At 39.2% G+C, this 14,369-nt stretch overlaps 1 protein-coding gene across 2 annotated transcripts in view; it reads left to right on the forward strand.

The window, feature by feature from the left end:
* The first annotated feature begins 74 nt into the window (after positions 1–74).
* COL4A6 (collagen type IV alpha 6 chain) overlaps positions 75–14,369 on the forward strand; it is a 268,803-nt gene continuing 254,508 nt past the window's right edge. For both annotated transcript variants that reach the window (XM_024748716.1, XM_024748707.1), the window contains exons 1-2: positions 75–174; positions 369–420. In XM_024748716.1, the coding sequence (XP_024604484.1) occupies positions 164–174; positions 369–420 (63 nt within the window). In that variant the 5' untranslated portion in view covers positions 75–163. The remainder of the gene's footprint in view (positions 175–368; positions 421–14,369) is intronic.

Raw genomic sequence — 14,369 nt, forward strand, 5'->3', positions numbered from 1 at the left:
ACCTCTTTATCTAGAAGCTGAGTTTAGTTTCTTCAGAAGTGAGCCACTTCGCCCCCCTGCCCCATCCTCTTGAATAAGGAAACAGCCGCCAAGCATCCGATCAGCCGGGGCCGCGGAGCCGCTTAGCAGTCTCCCGGGACCCAGCTCCGGAGGAGCCGCAAGCATGCACCCTGGGTGAGCTGTTGCTGCCCCGAGCTCCTCTCCTCTTTCCTATTCTGGGCTACTTTGCCGGACCGGGACTATACTTGTACTTCTGTCATTACAGAGAAAGTTGGGGCAGGCAGCAAAGAGGGGTCGGGGGTCTATGGGCAGACGCAGGACCCCGGAGCCTAGAGAACCCATGTTATTCACCCTTCCTCCCGTTTCAGGTTGTGGCTTCTCCTGGTTACGTTGTGCCTGACCGAGGAACTGGCAGGAGCGGTGAGTCTCATCTCCCGACCCCTTTCCCTCCTCCTCCTTTGACCTCCTCCCCATCCCACCTCTTGTGTTTGTGTAAGGGGGTTGCAGAGGGTTGCGCCATGAAACGGAGTTCACATCATTCTCATTTCTACTGGGAGTTAATGGGGTTCTTAGAAAGGAATAGGACAGTGTCAGGCTAATGCCTTTGGGACTCAGGCATCTTTCTGTTCCAAAACTTCGTAAGGGGTTGGGAAAATAAAAGTAGAAGACACAAGAGGCACGCATTTCTGAGCGTCTTCCAGGACGACTTAAAGATGACTGACATCTGATGCCTTCCTCTGTATCGATCTCCAAGGCAGAAGAAATGTAATTTTCCCTGGTTTACAAGAACATGAACTGGCACACAAGTTTGAAAGTGGGAGGAGTATCCAAGAAGTGGGACTTGGAAGTACCGAGAATGTTGTTAGAAGTTAAACTTAAGTATTTTCTTGTGAGTCCTCTGACAGTACCAGGTGACAACATCTGGATTCTTTAACTGCCTGAACTGCACTGATACTAATAGATGATGTTCAGTTTCTGCCTGATGTTTCCTTTTACTGGTTTTCTCTATCATCAGAAAGTTAAAGTGGTTAGAATAGGAAAAAAAATTCTAAAAGTTAACATTTCATAGGCTGTTTAGATATCATCCATCAAATCAGCTAGGGGCTGCAGGCAAAGGATTTTCTGTAGACGTTTGGTCAAGAAAAGTTTAATAGATCCCAGAAAGTAGTAATTCCAATGGAATTACTAGGATAAGCTACCAAAAGTGGCGTGACCTGAATAATCAGAGATGCTGCAGTGTTCCAGACTCACTAGCAACTTACGCCTGCAGAAATAAAGTTAATCATTGAGTTCAAATATGAAGTTAACTATTGAGTACTGTTTCACTGTTCTATTTTAAAAATTCTTAATAATTGCCAAAGTCATGCATGTACTCTATATATGTGTGTATATATATATATGTATATATATGACAGCTAAGTATATATTCCAAATATTTACTTTGTGAGTTTTGACAATTTTCACTGATTGGCTCTATTTTTAATACTTCAAATATTTTAAAATACTATTTATAGAGCCATACTTAATTCAACCCAGTAAGATTACCTAATACTTTTATGGGAAAAAAATGGATTACTTTGTCCTGGTATATGTCTTTAAGAAAATATCAGAATAAAGTGAAATGACTTCTCTTATGAAAAGAGGATGATGCCAGAAAACTTGACTTTTAATGTTTTGTGACCCCTTAACTCAGAACATCAGCTTTTATGTAAGTAAATTCTAGATTTTGTAAGCAGAGGTATTGATCTAGTTTTCTGCACACTTCCCTTTCTGATTTCTGCAGTATACAAGTTTAGTTATATGTTACCTTGAGGCTCAATACTACATTTATTGAAAATGCCAGGTTTTGATTAGTTAACAATTTGTCTGGGAATCTTGCTATTTATACAAATGGCATGCTTGGGCAGAATACCCTCCAGTAAAACCTTTATTTCAGACTCTGGCTGATCGTATTCAGTGTACTTTTGGGAAAAGCATTAACAAATCATTCTAGGAGATTTCCCAAACACTGCATCCTATCACTTGATAACTTTAAAAGTTACTAGAGGATGTTGTCTTCATTTCTGAGAAGTGTTGAAAGCATGTCTCCAAAATCATCCACTACTTTGGTGTGTGGATTTTAGGCTCTGTCCCATTGTTTTACCATGTCACCTGCTATGTCAGTGTGACTGACCTTGGTAAGACTAAAATAAACCTTGAGATACACTGACAGTACTTTATTTTTTGCCTTCAGTTCGTAACTACTTCATTCACCTATTATTTACTTCTGCATTATATGTTTGACATTGTAAAGCTAATTTTTAATTTTTGGAAAAATGGCAAAGAGAAAGAGAAGAGTAACAGGATAAGTTCTCAGAAGGTGACTTTGCTGAGGGGAAGTTTTTTCCTTTGTATTCTTTGTACTGGATTATCATTTATATTAGCTGGTTCTCATCTTTTACTCTCAATTCCAGTTCATCATCTGGGTTTGTAATATTTTTCACCTTTCAGATGATTTTAAACATTTGAATTCTTTGTAACTTTTTGACTTATATTAGCGAAAAATAACTTATAAATAGATTGGCAGGAACTATGTTGTGCTTCACTATGACAAAGTCTCTTCACTGTGAGAGTTAAACGTTGTCAATAAAGGAATACTGGTGAGCATTTAAGATAGGGTCATTTAGGTGCTTTTGAGTTCTTTCTTTGTCAGAGTTTATAAAGCAGTACTTTTGAAGGGATGGAAAACTAAATGTTAAAACCCAGGATTAAATAATGAGTTTTCATTAAATTTCTTTTAAAAGAGTGCTGATCTTCGTTTATTTGAAATATTTTCGCAATTTATCTGAATGAGATAAAGCCTAGAATTTCAGAACATCCATATTGGTTTTTTGGTTATTAAGTGCCTAAGGCACCACACACAAAGATTTATTTAAACACAGTCTCTAACTCTGTAGGAGTTCACTTTCTCAGACAATGGTTGTCATTTTGTTCCTTAAAGGATAGGATACTTGGGACTTCCCTGGTGGTCCAGTGGTTAAGACTTCAAGCTCCCAATGCAGGGGGCCGGGGTTTGATCCCTGGTCAGGGAACTAGATCCCTCATGCCACAACTAAAATATCCTGCGTGCCACAACGAAGATCCCACACGCCGCAACTAAGACCCGGCACAGACAAATAAATAAATAAAAATATTTTTAAAAATATAGGATACTTATTGATAAATTACCATCAGCATCATGTTAGAGAAGAGACTAGAAAGATCCATATCTCACCAAAGGCCAATATGTTTAGCAGTTAAAATATATCCCAAATTAGTCAGGGTCCTCATGTTTTCTTCCCATTTTGCCCCAAATCTGCTTTCACAAGAGGATCTAATACAACCAGACATATTTCAAAGTCCAAGCCCAGCGGGAGAGTTATTGGAGTGGGGAAGAGGCAAAGGGGAGAAAACACCTGTCTATTATCAACTCCGCCTAGAGCACAGGTAAAGTGCCTTTAGCCACATTCAAATCAAGATCTGATTGAAATACAAACTTCTTAAAGTTGTAACTTGCTCAGGTTGGTCCTTTCCAATGTGATTTTCAGTCATAATCACAGTCATCAAAGTGTGAAGGGAGTGTTAAGGTTTTTCAGAGATGGAGAAAATCCCTTCCTAATTTAAGGATCAAGAGGAATATTTGCCTTGTTTGGGCTGTCTCTAGGATTTTTCTTTTTTTCTCTTTTTTTTTTTTTTTTTTTTTTTTTTTTTAGGCAGGCGGACTCTCAACCACTGCGCCACCAGGGAAGCCCCTCTTTTTTTCTCTTTTAAAACAAGTTTATTAAGATATAATTTATATACCATAAATTCACACATTTATGTATATCATTCAATGATTTTTAGTAAATTTACCAAGTTGTACAACCATCACTATATCCAGTTCTAGAACATTTTCATCACCCCAGTAAGATCCTTCATATCCCTTTAATTAATCCCTATTCCCACCCCTCAAGCCTAGGCAAGCATGAATCTACTTTTCTACCTCTATAGATATGTCTTTTCTGGACATTTCATATAAATAGAACCAATTAATATATAATCTTTTGTGTTTAGCATTTTTCACTTAGCATAATTTTGAAATTCATTCGTGTTGTAGCATATATCAGTATTTTACTCCTTTTTTTTGTTGTTATTGGTATTTAGTATTGGTACTCCATTATGGATATACCCCATTTTCTTCATGCATTCACCAATGAATGGACATTTGGGCTCTTTCCACTTTTGGCTCTTATGAACAATACTGCTATGAACATTAACATACAAATCTTTGTGTGGACATATATTTTATTTCTCCTGAGTAGATGGAATTGCTGGGTTGTATGAAAACTTTATATTTAACCTCTTAAGAAACTGCAAAACTGTTTTCCAAAGTGGCTGTACCACCTCACATTCCATCAGCACTGTATGAAAATTCCAGTTTTGCTACATCCTTGCCAACATTTGTAATTGTCTGTCATTTTTATTATAGCCATCCTGGTGGGTTTGAAGTGGTGTCTCGTTGTGGTTTTAATTTGCATTTCCCTAATGACTAATCAATTAAGCATCTTTTCAAGTACTTATTAGCCATTTGGATATCTTCTTTGGAGAAATGTTTATTCAAATATTTTGCCCATTTGAAAATTGGATTGTCTTATTATTATTATGTTGTAAGAGGTCTTTGTATATTTTAGATACGAGTCTTTTACCATATATACAGTTTGCAAATATTTTCTCCCAGTCTGTGGCTTATGTTTTCATTTTCTTAATATGAATTCTTAAAGTAGTCTTCTGCTTTGCCTGCTAGCAAATATCCTATATCAGCTAGCTATGAATGATTGGAATATATAACATATATATGTGTGTGTGCATGGACATCAAATATGTATCTTGGGTGACTGGGAATGCTGATACATATGTATGAGTGCATCATCAAGTGAACCATCAAATGACTACATAAATAGGTAGCAATAGATGATAATGTAGTTATATTATTGACAGGTCAAAAGAAACATTTTCAGATAGGAGTGGAGGGGAAAATAGATATTATTTAATGTGTTACTAAAGAATCAGATAGATATATTACTATATCACAAATTTGTTTTATTATACATTTTGATGATTGGTTTCTATTGTAACCCCATGTATTTTATTGACTACATTTAAAAATACTTTTCTGAAAGGGAGTCTGTAGGCTTCACTAGACTGTCAGAGTAATCCATGGTACTGAAAAAGAACCCATCTAGTTATGCAGTTGGTTTTTACAATTTGTCACTGTCTAAGGCATCTTCAGGTGTGAGGGCATTTGTATTGACTACAAGTGCCAACAACCTTTTAGATTCTAGGCATATTATGGAGCCTCCAGTAAATATGCCCCTATATTCTATAAGATCATAGTCAAGCCAAATCACAGGAGCAAAGTGGGCTATTCCCCTAATTACTTCATTAATATAATAATGAAGCAAATAGATTGACCTCAATTATCAATACATATTGGTGTTCACTTGCCTCAATTTGTGCTTAATTCCATAATTTCACCACCATGCTTGGAGTATAGACTTGTCCTATCCTACGTAGATGACAAGACATATACATCTAGAAAGAAGATATTAGGAAAGCACCATGCTGTATTAAACTACCAAGTCCTTTTAGGCTGACCAATGTCCCAGTGAGGCAGACCATAGAGCTCTAACTTGTTTTAAGGTCTAAAGATAAATAGAACACCTGATAAGCATGCCCAAGGGAAAACTGACAGGAAAATTAGCTAAGAACAATTATCTACTCTTACCATCTGTAATTTATCCCTCTCCTAGGATATTTTTTCTTCTACAAACAATATTGAAGTCTCCTCCATTATAAAAACAAATAAAATTTTTACAAACCATGGCTTCATTTTCCTCTGTTACTCTAACCCCCTCAATCACATTACCACCAAATTTCTGGTCATTTTCTACTCTTCTTCAACAACCATCTACCCTTAAGCCTATTACAGTCTAGAAGGAGGCTATTCTACCAAAATTGCCCTCTTTCAAGTTACTAATGGATACCTAACTGCCAAGCCCAATGGTTTCATCGCAGTCCCCATTTTATCTGACTTCTTTACTGTAGTGCTCGGCATTTTCTAGTCATCCTCAAACCACCTTTCCCCCTTGGTCTTCCAAGTCACGATGCCTCATTGTTTCTCATTACACTTCTCTGATTTTTCTTTTTGGGGGGCTGTGCACCGTATGGCTTGCAGGACCTTAGTTCCCCAACGAGGGATTGAACCCAAGCCCTCGGCAGTGAAAGTGCAGAGTCCTAACCACTGGACCACCAGGGAATTCCCTCTGATATTTTTATTTCATTCATTCAACATTTATTTATTGAGCAGCCACTGTATTCTAAATAGTATGCCAGGCTCTGGTGACACAGTGGTGAACAAGTCAGGCATGATCTTTTCCATCATGGAGGTTACAATTTTCATCGCTCCCTGGTCATAAAATGGTGGTTTTGCTCAGCATTTTTATCCTTTGCCTTCTTCTTGCCTCAACAGTTTTAACTATGCCTCCTATACATTAATGACTATCAAATTTTTATTTCCAGCCCAGATGTCCCTTTCTAGCTCCAAATCTTTATTTCCAATTACCTACTAAGTACCTATATCTCAATTAGTTGTTACATGCAAAGCGCTTAAAATGGTGCCTAGAGCTTAGTATAAGCCCTCAACCAATGCCAGGTCTTATGTTGTATTGCCCCAAAACACAGTGTTTCTGAACATGAAATTATTTTCTAGTCTACCGTGATACTCCAACCTGCTATCTTTTTTATCTTTGTTAAATGTCATCACCATCCACCCAGTTTCAAGCGAGAAACTATAGAATCAGGCACCAAACCTCATTATCTCCATCTCCACCAAGTTCTGTTAGTTTTACCAAAACCCCGCAGAATCCAGTTTTCTATTCATATTCTAATGGTTCCAAGTTTCATCATCATATATAAATAATCTCCTAACTAGTTTTTCTACCCCCTGACTCCATTCTAATCTCTACACTGCCACCAGAGTTATTTTATTAACAACAAATCCAACTATGTTATCTCCTGATTTAAGTTTTGTTGGTTTCTTGTTTCTTTCAAGATTAAAACACATACTCCTTGGCTTGACACATTTAAGGGCCTTCATTATCTGGCCCCAACTACCATTCCAGCCTCATGTCTGAGTGCTTTTTCCTGCCACCTCTCCTTCTCAAACTCATAGTGTACATTACGCTTCATTCAGACTGAACTTCTCTCCATTCCCAAACTACTTTATGTTCTTTCACATTTTTTGCTCTTCTATATGCCGTCCCCTCCATCTGGAATGTCTTTCTCCACCATTTACACCTTCTCTTCCTAGTGAACTCCTCAATCTTTAATACCCAGATAAAATGTTGTTTCCTCTATGAAACAGCCCCAGTCCTCTTCAGAAAGAATTTATTCTTCCTTCCCCTGTGCTTCCAAAACTCTTTGGGCCCCTTTGGTGGAACCTACCACATAGTTGTGAAATTCCTATGTTTGTATGCGACGTTGCCCTCTTCAAACTTACAATGTCCAGGATACTGCCAAGCATATAGGAAGTGATCAGTAGATGACTTTCAGGTGAGTAAACAGATCTACTCCTAATGGCCTGTAACAACTGCCTTTTCCTTGTCTCTCTTGAGAATTATAAATGTTAACTCTAATAACAGTTGCTTTGATGGAAAAATAACCACCTTGTTCAATGGTATAATGTTTAAGAGAAAGGACTCTGGAATCAGACTTATGTTTGAATGCTGCCTCTGCCCTCTGTGTGACGTAAGGCAAGTCATTTTACCTTTCTGAGACTCAATTTTCTCATCAGTAAAAAAGGGATAATAACACCTTCCTCCTGAGAGTGTCGGGTGATTAGAAGGGAGAACGTATGTGTAGTTACCATTCACAAGGTAGTTGCTAAATCCCCACTCTATCCCCCTATGGAAAAGTATTCTCTATTTCTTTTAATGCTGAGGGAAATTTTTAAAGTATTTCCTAATTTTGACAACTGATAAAAAGAGATGCCGGGGCTTCCCTGGTGGCGCAGTGGTTGAGAGTCCGAACCCATCATCATCTGGCCCTGCCCACCCATCCAACCCCATCTCCTGTTACTGTTCTCATTCCGATGTTTAGACCACAGTTTGCTTTTGACGTTGGCTCAGCATGCCAACATCCTCCTGCTTTGCCTTCTGCTTGAAACACACTTCTTTTCTCATCCTCTTTCTTCCTCCTTCTCTGCCGATGGACTTAGTATTTTTCCCTTAAGGCCCAGTTTAGTGAATGTTTTTCTGAAATCTCCCCTTCTTTCTAGCCTTCTGTCTCCCCCTCTGTTTTTCCTTCTTTCCTTCCTTCAACAAAGATTTATTTAGTGCCTTCTATGTGTCAAACACTGTGGCCATCCCTGTTGTTTGAAGGACCATGGCAAGTACCAAGCCAGTGTGGCTGGAACACAGGGAGGGGGAAGTAGAGGCGGGGAGGTGGAAGATTGTGTGAGATGAGGCTGGAGGAACAGGAAAGGACCAGATATATCCTACACTCTTTTTGTTTTGTTTTGTTATACTTATTTTATTTATTTGGTTGCACTGGGTCTTAGTTGCGGCACGTGTGCTCCTTAGTTGCGGCCAGTGGGCTCCTTAGTTGTGGCATGCATGTGGGATCTAGTTCCCTGAGCAGGGATCAAACCCAGGCCCCCTGCATTGGGAGCACAGGGTCTTAACTACTGCGCCACCAGGGAAGTCCCTACCCTGCACTCTTATTGGCTCCTGATTCCTTAGAGCGTTTACCTAATGCCTGCACTAAGGTGTATTTCTCTGGTGGAGTGTAATAGGTGTTATAGTTATTGCTGGCCACCATCTCTGTGTCTAGCACTGGCAAACCCTTATGCCTGGAGGGCTCACTCCTGTGGCACATATCTACCCCTTCCAGATTTATAAAATTTAGGTAAGTCATGAGGTATGTGTCTTTTCTTCAGCTTTTTGGGGGGGTTCCATGTTTTAAGTCTGGAGGTCTATTTCCTGATTTTTTTCCCTTTATGGATTATAGTGTGGTTAAAAAAATAAAGAGCTCCATATTTGGAGCCAAATGTTTCTCAGTTCAGATACAGACTTCAGCATTAATTATGGCCTTAGGAGAAATCACTAAATGTATTATTAGCTGAAAAAGTATTACTCTTGTTGTTATTCTGCTCCCATCACTCACTGTGACTGCCTTTGCACTAAAAATGAGTGGTGAACCCATTTTGGGGGCATTTTTAGAGTAAATTGCTTAATTATGTGTTGAATTTGTATTTCAAGCTTCCTAAAGGGAGAAGAAGAGTTAGAATTGTTATATTTGTTCCAGTTTCTCCAAAGCCACTTCTACCTCTGCTGGCCTACCTTTGTGACTTCCTGTAGAGACCAAGGTACCAACTGAAGGTGATGTCTGAAGACACCTCTTCAGGCATCTTTGAAGTCCCAGTTCCCTTTAGTCCAACAACAATAGAGGTAGTTTGCCATTATCTCTCAATCTGGTTGCTTTTACTGAGGGGGAGTTGGTGTTCTTCAGTGGAAATTTCCCTGGCCCTAAAGTTCTAACAGTATTTACCTCAGAGAGACCAGGCTTTCCCAGAAATGTCCGGGACTTCTGGCCAAGAGACTGAATTAGTCCTTTGGGAGACACATTTTCTCTGGGGGAGAGAAGGAAAGTTAAGTGGTATTTCTCCTTTGCTCTGTAAATCTTTGAGCGACCATTTTTCCTTATCCAGAGCAAAGAGAGTTGGCGGAGAAAATCTAAAATGCCTAGAATCTCTAAATTCTGTTTGTGAGTGTAGCGGATCCCCTGAGAATGAAGATCGACTTGAGATTTATAAGATTTATGTGACCTTGCCTTTGCGATAAGATTAAGTTGCAAAAATACTCGCCAGCATCTACATACCCAGAACATGCTCATAGATAATAATGTTGGTGTTGATGCTGATAATGGTGAAGAAGAATGATTAGAGCACTTTTCAAAATTTACAGCAGTAGACCCTGTCCCCCCGAACAAAATCTTATATGATCCCCCAACATAAAAACCGAAGTAAGTGTTTTGCTAATAAGTCAAAGTTTTTAATATTTATTTGTAAAGTCAGTAAGAAGGAAGAGAATGGAAAAAACATAAAATCTGAAATTGAGAGCTATGGCAGTCTTAGTCTCCAGTTTATTCCTGTGTGGAGAAAATTCTGATGTACCCAAATAAGTAGTGGCTTTTTGCTTAATAGTTTGTCTTGTCATCTCTGGATACTCTTCAGTTAAACAGACATACGAAGAAAATCTATATTTCTAGGTATACATACACTACTCTCACTGTCCTCTCACTTTCATTCTCTCTCTTTCTCATACACACACATAAACACACATACACACACATTGCCAACTTGACAGCACAGATTAGTGCAATCGGTGATGGTTTCTGATGTGTGAATGTTTGGTGTGGAACCCATTTGAATGGTACATGCTGTGTTTTATTACAGTCTTAAAATAGTTAAAAATATAATTTTTAACTGAAATTAAAATCAGATGTTGTGGAACTGTTGAAATACCGCCACCATTTAAAAACACTGGATTATATGATAATCCAGCATCAAACTTCATAGATCAGAATGAAGTGTTCTAGAAAGTGAAAGAAGGAAGAGGTCAGTATGGATTGTAGTTAGAGAAACCTTCACAGAAGTAAAATTTGTGCTGGGCCTTAAAGGACTCCTAGAAAATAAATGATAAATGTGGAGACAGGATATTCTAGATTTTTCCAGGACATCCCCGATTTCAAGTTTTTCTTCTCTAGGTCTCTATAAATATACTTGTATTTGTCAGGACAGATGATTTATCTTTGATAGTTAAATGTAGTCCTATTAAATATCAAAGAGACAAGCTGATCAGAGCATGAGCAAAAACATGGAGGAGGTATAAGGGTGCAGTGTCTTTGAGGAAATTAGAAAAAGGCACACTTTCCTCTAGGCAGTCAGAGCTCCCTGCCACGCCTCACTCCTTACTGAGCCGCAAGTAGTGTGGATTTCAGCCCCCATGTGCCTCGTCAGTCAAGGTTCCTTTTGCAGTGAACCCCATGAGCAGTCATACACTGCAGCCCTAGCAAGAATACGGTTGAATGGAGGACAGCGAGAAGACCTACCTGGGTAAGGCACGGGAGTAGAAGGAAATGATTATGGACAGCTGAGGCAGGGTTAGGTTATGGAGGTCTTAAAACCCAGGCAGAGAGAAGAAGTTGGCTACAAAGTGCTGTGCTGATTGCTATTTGAGGGAAATACTGACATGATCAGTGGGTCTTTTGCCCACTCTTCATATGTCAGACAAGTGCCTGTACATATAACTCCCTGTATCCTACATATCCAACGTAAATACACATATACATACCAAGAGTGTGCTGTTTTTATTTTTATTGATTTCTTTTTATTTTCATTGTAAAGACTACTCTCTAGCTTTAACCACAGTCTTTGCGTTTACTTTCTTGCCTTCTATGTATTATCCTAAATCACCACTTTTATTCTTCCCCTCCTCAAGAAGTTGTAACATCACCCAGATGCCTCCTCCATTAAAACATTGTAGTTCTCCCCCCACCCCCAAATCTCTCCCTACTGGACCGCCTGAAGAATTTAAGGCACAGTGGTCAAGTTGGAAGAGATCCGTAGCTTTCTTTGGTTTAATGTCCAGCACCTGTTTTGAGCCCTCAGCCTGCGATCTCCAGTCTTGAAGCCCTGAGACTGGCTTGTGGCTCCCACTTTCCCTAATGGCTGTGACAACCAAAGGTGCTGAGAGAGATGGCAGCTTCTTCATCCACTGACTCCCAGTTTATACTCTCCCTGTCAGACTATAAGTCAGGGAAGAAGAGAGTTCTGACATAAAACATTGTACTTTAGAGCCAGATTGACAGCACTTCCTTTCTCTATTTTGAAGGATCTCCCTATGCATTTCTATGTGTACATTTCTCTGTAAGTTTGGTTATGCCCTCCTGTATACCTGTGAGAGTATGTATTTATTTAACATTTTTTGTTTGTCAGGTTTTTTTCTTTTTTGTGTCATGTCTTTTACTGTCTTTTTAAAATTTTGAAACAATCTCAAAATTACAGAAAAGCTTCAAGTATGCTACAATTAATTTTTATTTAACCATTTGAGAGTAAGTTGCCAATATGATCCAACATCACTCCCAAATACTTTAGTGTATATTTCCTACAAACAAAGATATTCTGCTATGTAGTCATTTTTTCTCTTAAAAATTATTATGAAATATTTTAGGCAACAGGAATGTTATTTATATAATATTATGTAAAATAATATAATGAACATATATAATGTAATTAAACAAAATATGATGAATGTATGACCATCACCCAGCTTAAGAAATAAAATGCAATTGAAGCCACCTGTGTATCACTCCCTCCCCCCCCCCCCCCCACTGTATGTAAAATTAGATATGCATGTACATTTTTCTGGGGAAAAGGTCCATATCTTTGATGACATTTACATGCATAAACGTAAGCTGTGTGTGACATAGCAGAGTTCACAAAAAAACAGTCTACAGTTAGCACATATCCTTTTCCGCCATTCATTTATTGCTTAGCTCTTTGTATTCTGGCTTTCTCCCCAGCCAATTCACTGAGATTGATTTGATTAGGTCACTTCTTAATCACCAAATTCGATTGCTTCTTCTCAGTCCCCATCCTCACTGAACTACCAGTAGCATCTTACTCTTCACTCACTTCTTCTAGACTCTTTCCCTTGCCTTGGTTTCTGCACTCTCTTGACATTCTTCAGTCTCCTCATCTGAAACGTATGATACCTACCTCATATGGTGGTGAGGGTTAGTTAAAATGTTTATAAAGTGCCTGATTGTTGTATGTGCTCAGTAAACTGTAGCTATTATTCGCAGTCGATTCTCATACCACTGTGGTGTGTCTCGTCATCCCCCAGCCCCCTATTTAAGGTGTTATGAATGGACAGAGGTCATGCCAGGAACACAGCCTGCAATTACTGCCTCAGCTTCCTGCAGTGCTGTTCATTAGCCTAATAGTAACCCCTATACCTATTCATAGTTCTCCTTAGGGCAGGGTCAGTGATCCTGAGTCTTTAAGAGAAAATAATTTAGGCGAAGTTTAGTTAGCCTTGAATTACATAGGGATATAGTTTTAAATTTCATCCCCCAAAGTTTGTAACGCTGTTCTCAGCCTGGTCACCTTTAAAAACCTCGGATGGTAAGAAGTTAGTCCTCCTTTCCTTGTTTGTTCAGCTTTTTGCCCACTCTACTACTAAACAGACTGACGAATGTAGGTGCCAACTCTATTACGAAGGACACCTGCTGGCTTCAAGCTGGCCTAGGGCCAGTTATCCTGGACAGGCCATTGAAGAGCCATATGACTTTCAGACACTATTTACTTGGAACAGAATGAGAGGAAGGATTTATATCAAGTTACCAGTCCCCTGAGTCTGCCCTGTCCTGAGCTGTCCTCTTTATCCTTCATGTCCTCTATTAGCTGCCAGTAACAGTGACATACTTTTGCTCATATGCATAATAGAACCTTAAAATATCTGAGGGCACAAACCTCTGAGAAGCACCAGAGCCCTCACTGAGGCCCATCAGCTAAGAGAAAATCAGCCAAGTTATCTTTGCCCTCTGTTAGGTAGAGTGCTTGACCTCATAACTGCCATCCCTTCGGTCAGGATAGGATCGGTTATGTTGCTATAGCAAACTACTCCCAACATCTCAGTGGCTTAAAATAACAAAGGTCTATTTTTGGTTCACACTGCATGTCCATCATGGGTCATCTGGGGGACATTATGTGGTCCTCAATCTAGGACCCAGATGGAACAGCCACCATCCGGAACACTACTGATTGTTGTAGCAGAGGGAAAGAGAGCTCTGCAGGTCTCACACTGGACTACCAATTAAGTCTTATTTCTGTATGTGACACATGTCACTTTTTTCATATACCATTGGTCAGCCTTGATCAGAGACCAACTGGAGGCCAAGAAGGGCAATCCTACCATGTGCCCTGAAGGTGGAGAGCTGGAAATATTCAGTCACACTGTTACTTAATGTTCTCTGTAGAAAGACATCCCTGGTCTCTAGCCCTGTCCCTTTCCCTGGGACATCCTGCTAAGTCACTTCCCTTCAATTTCACTCATTCTTGTTTATCTGCTTCTGTAAAAACCAAGCTACTTCTTATCAATTTGGTAATTATCGTTCACACAGTAGTAGGCTGTGTTGTTTAATGCAAGGTTTTTTTCCCCCTTGATTTGAATTCCTTCAGCCTCTTTGGTGTTCCTGCAGTCGTATGCTGCTGTGATATACAGAGGTATTAGCTTGAAATAGTTTTGTTT

The sequence above is a fragment of the Neophocaena asiaeorientalis genome, unplaced genomic scaffold (genome assembly GCF_003031525.2).
Source record: "Neophocaena asiaeorientalis asiaeorientalis breed wild unplaced genomic scaffold, Neophocaena_asiaeorientalis_V1.1 scaffold41, whole genome shotgun sequence".
NCBI lineage: Eukaryota > Metazoa > Chordata > Mammalia > Artiodactyla > Phocoenidae > Neophocaena > Neophocaena asiaeorientalis.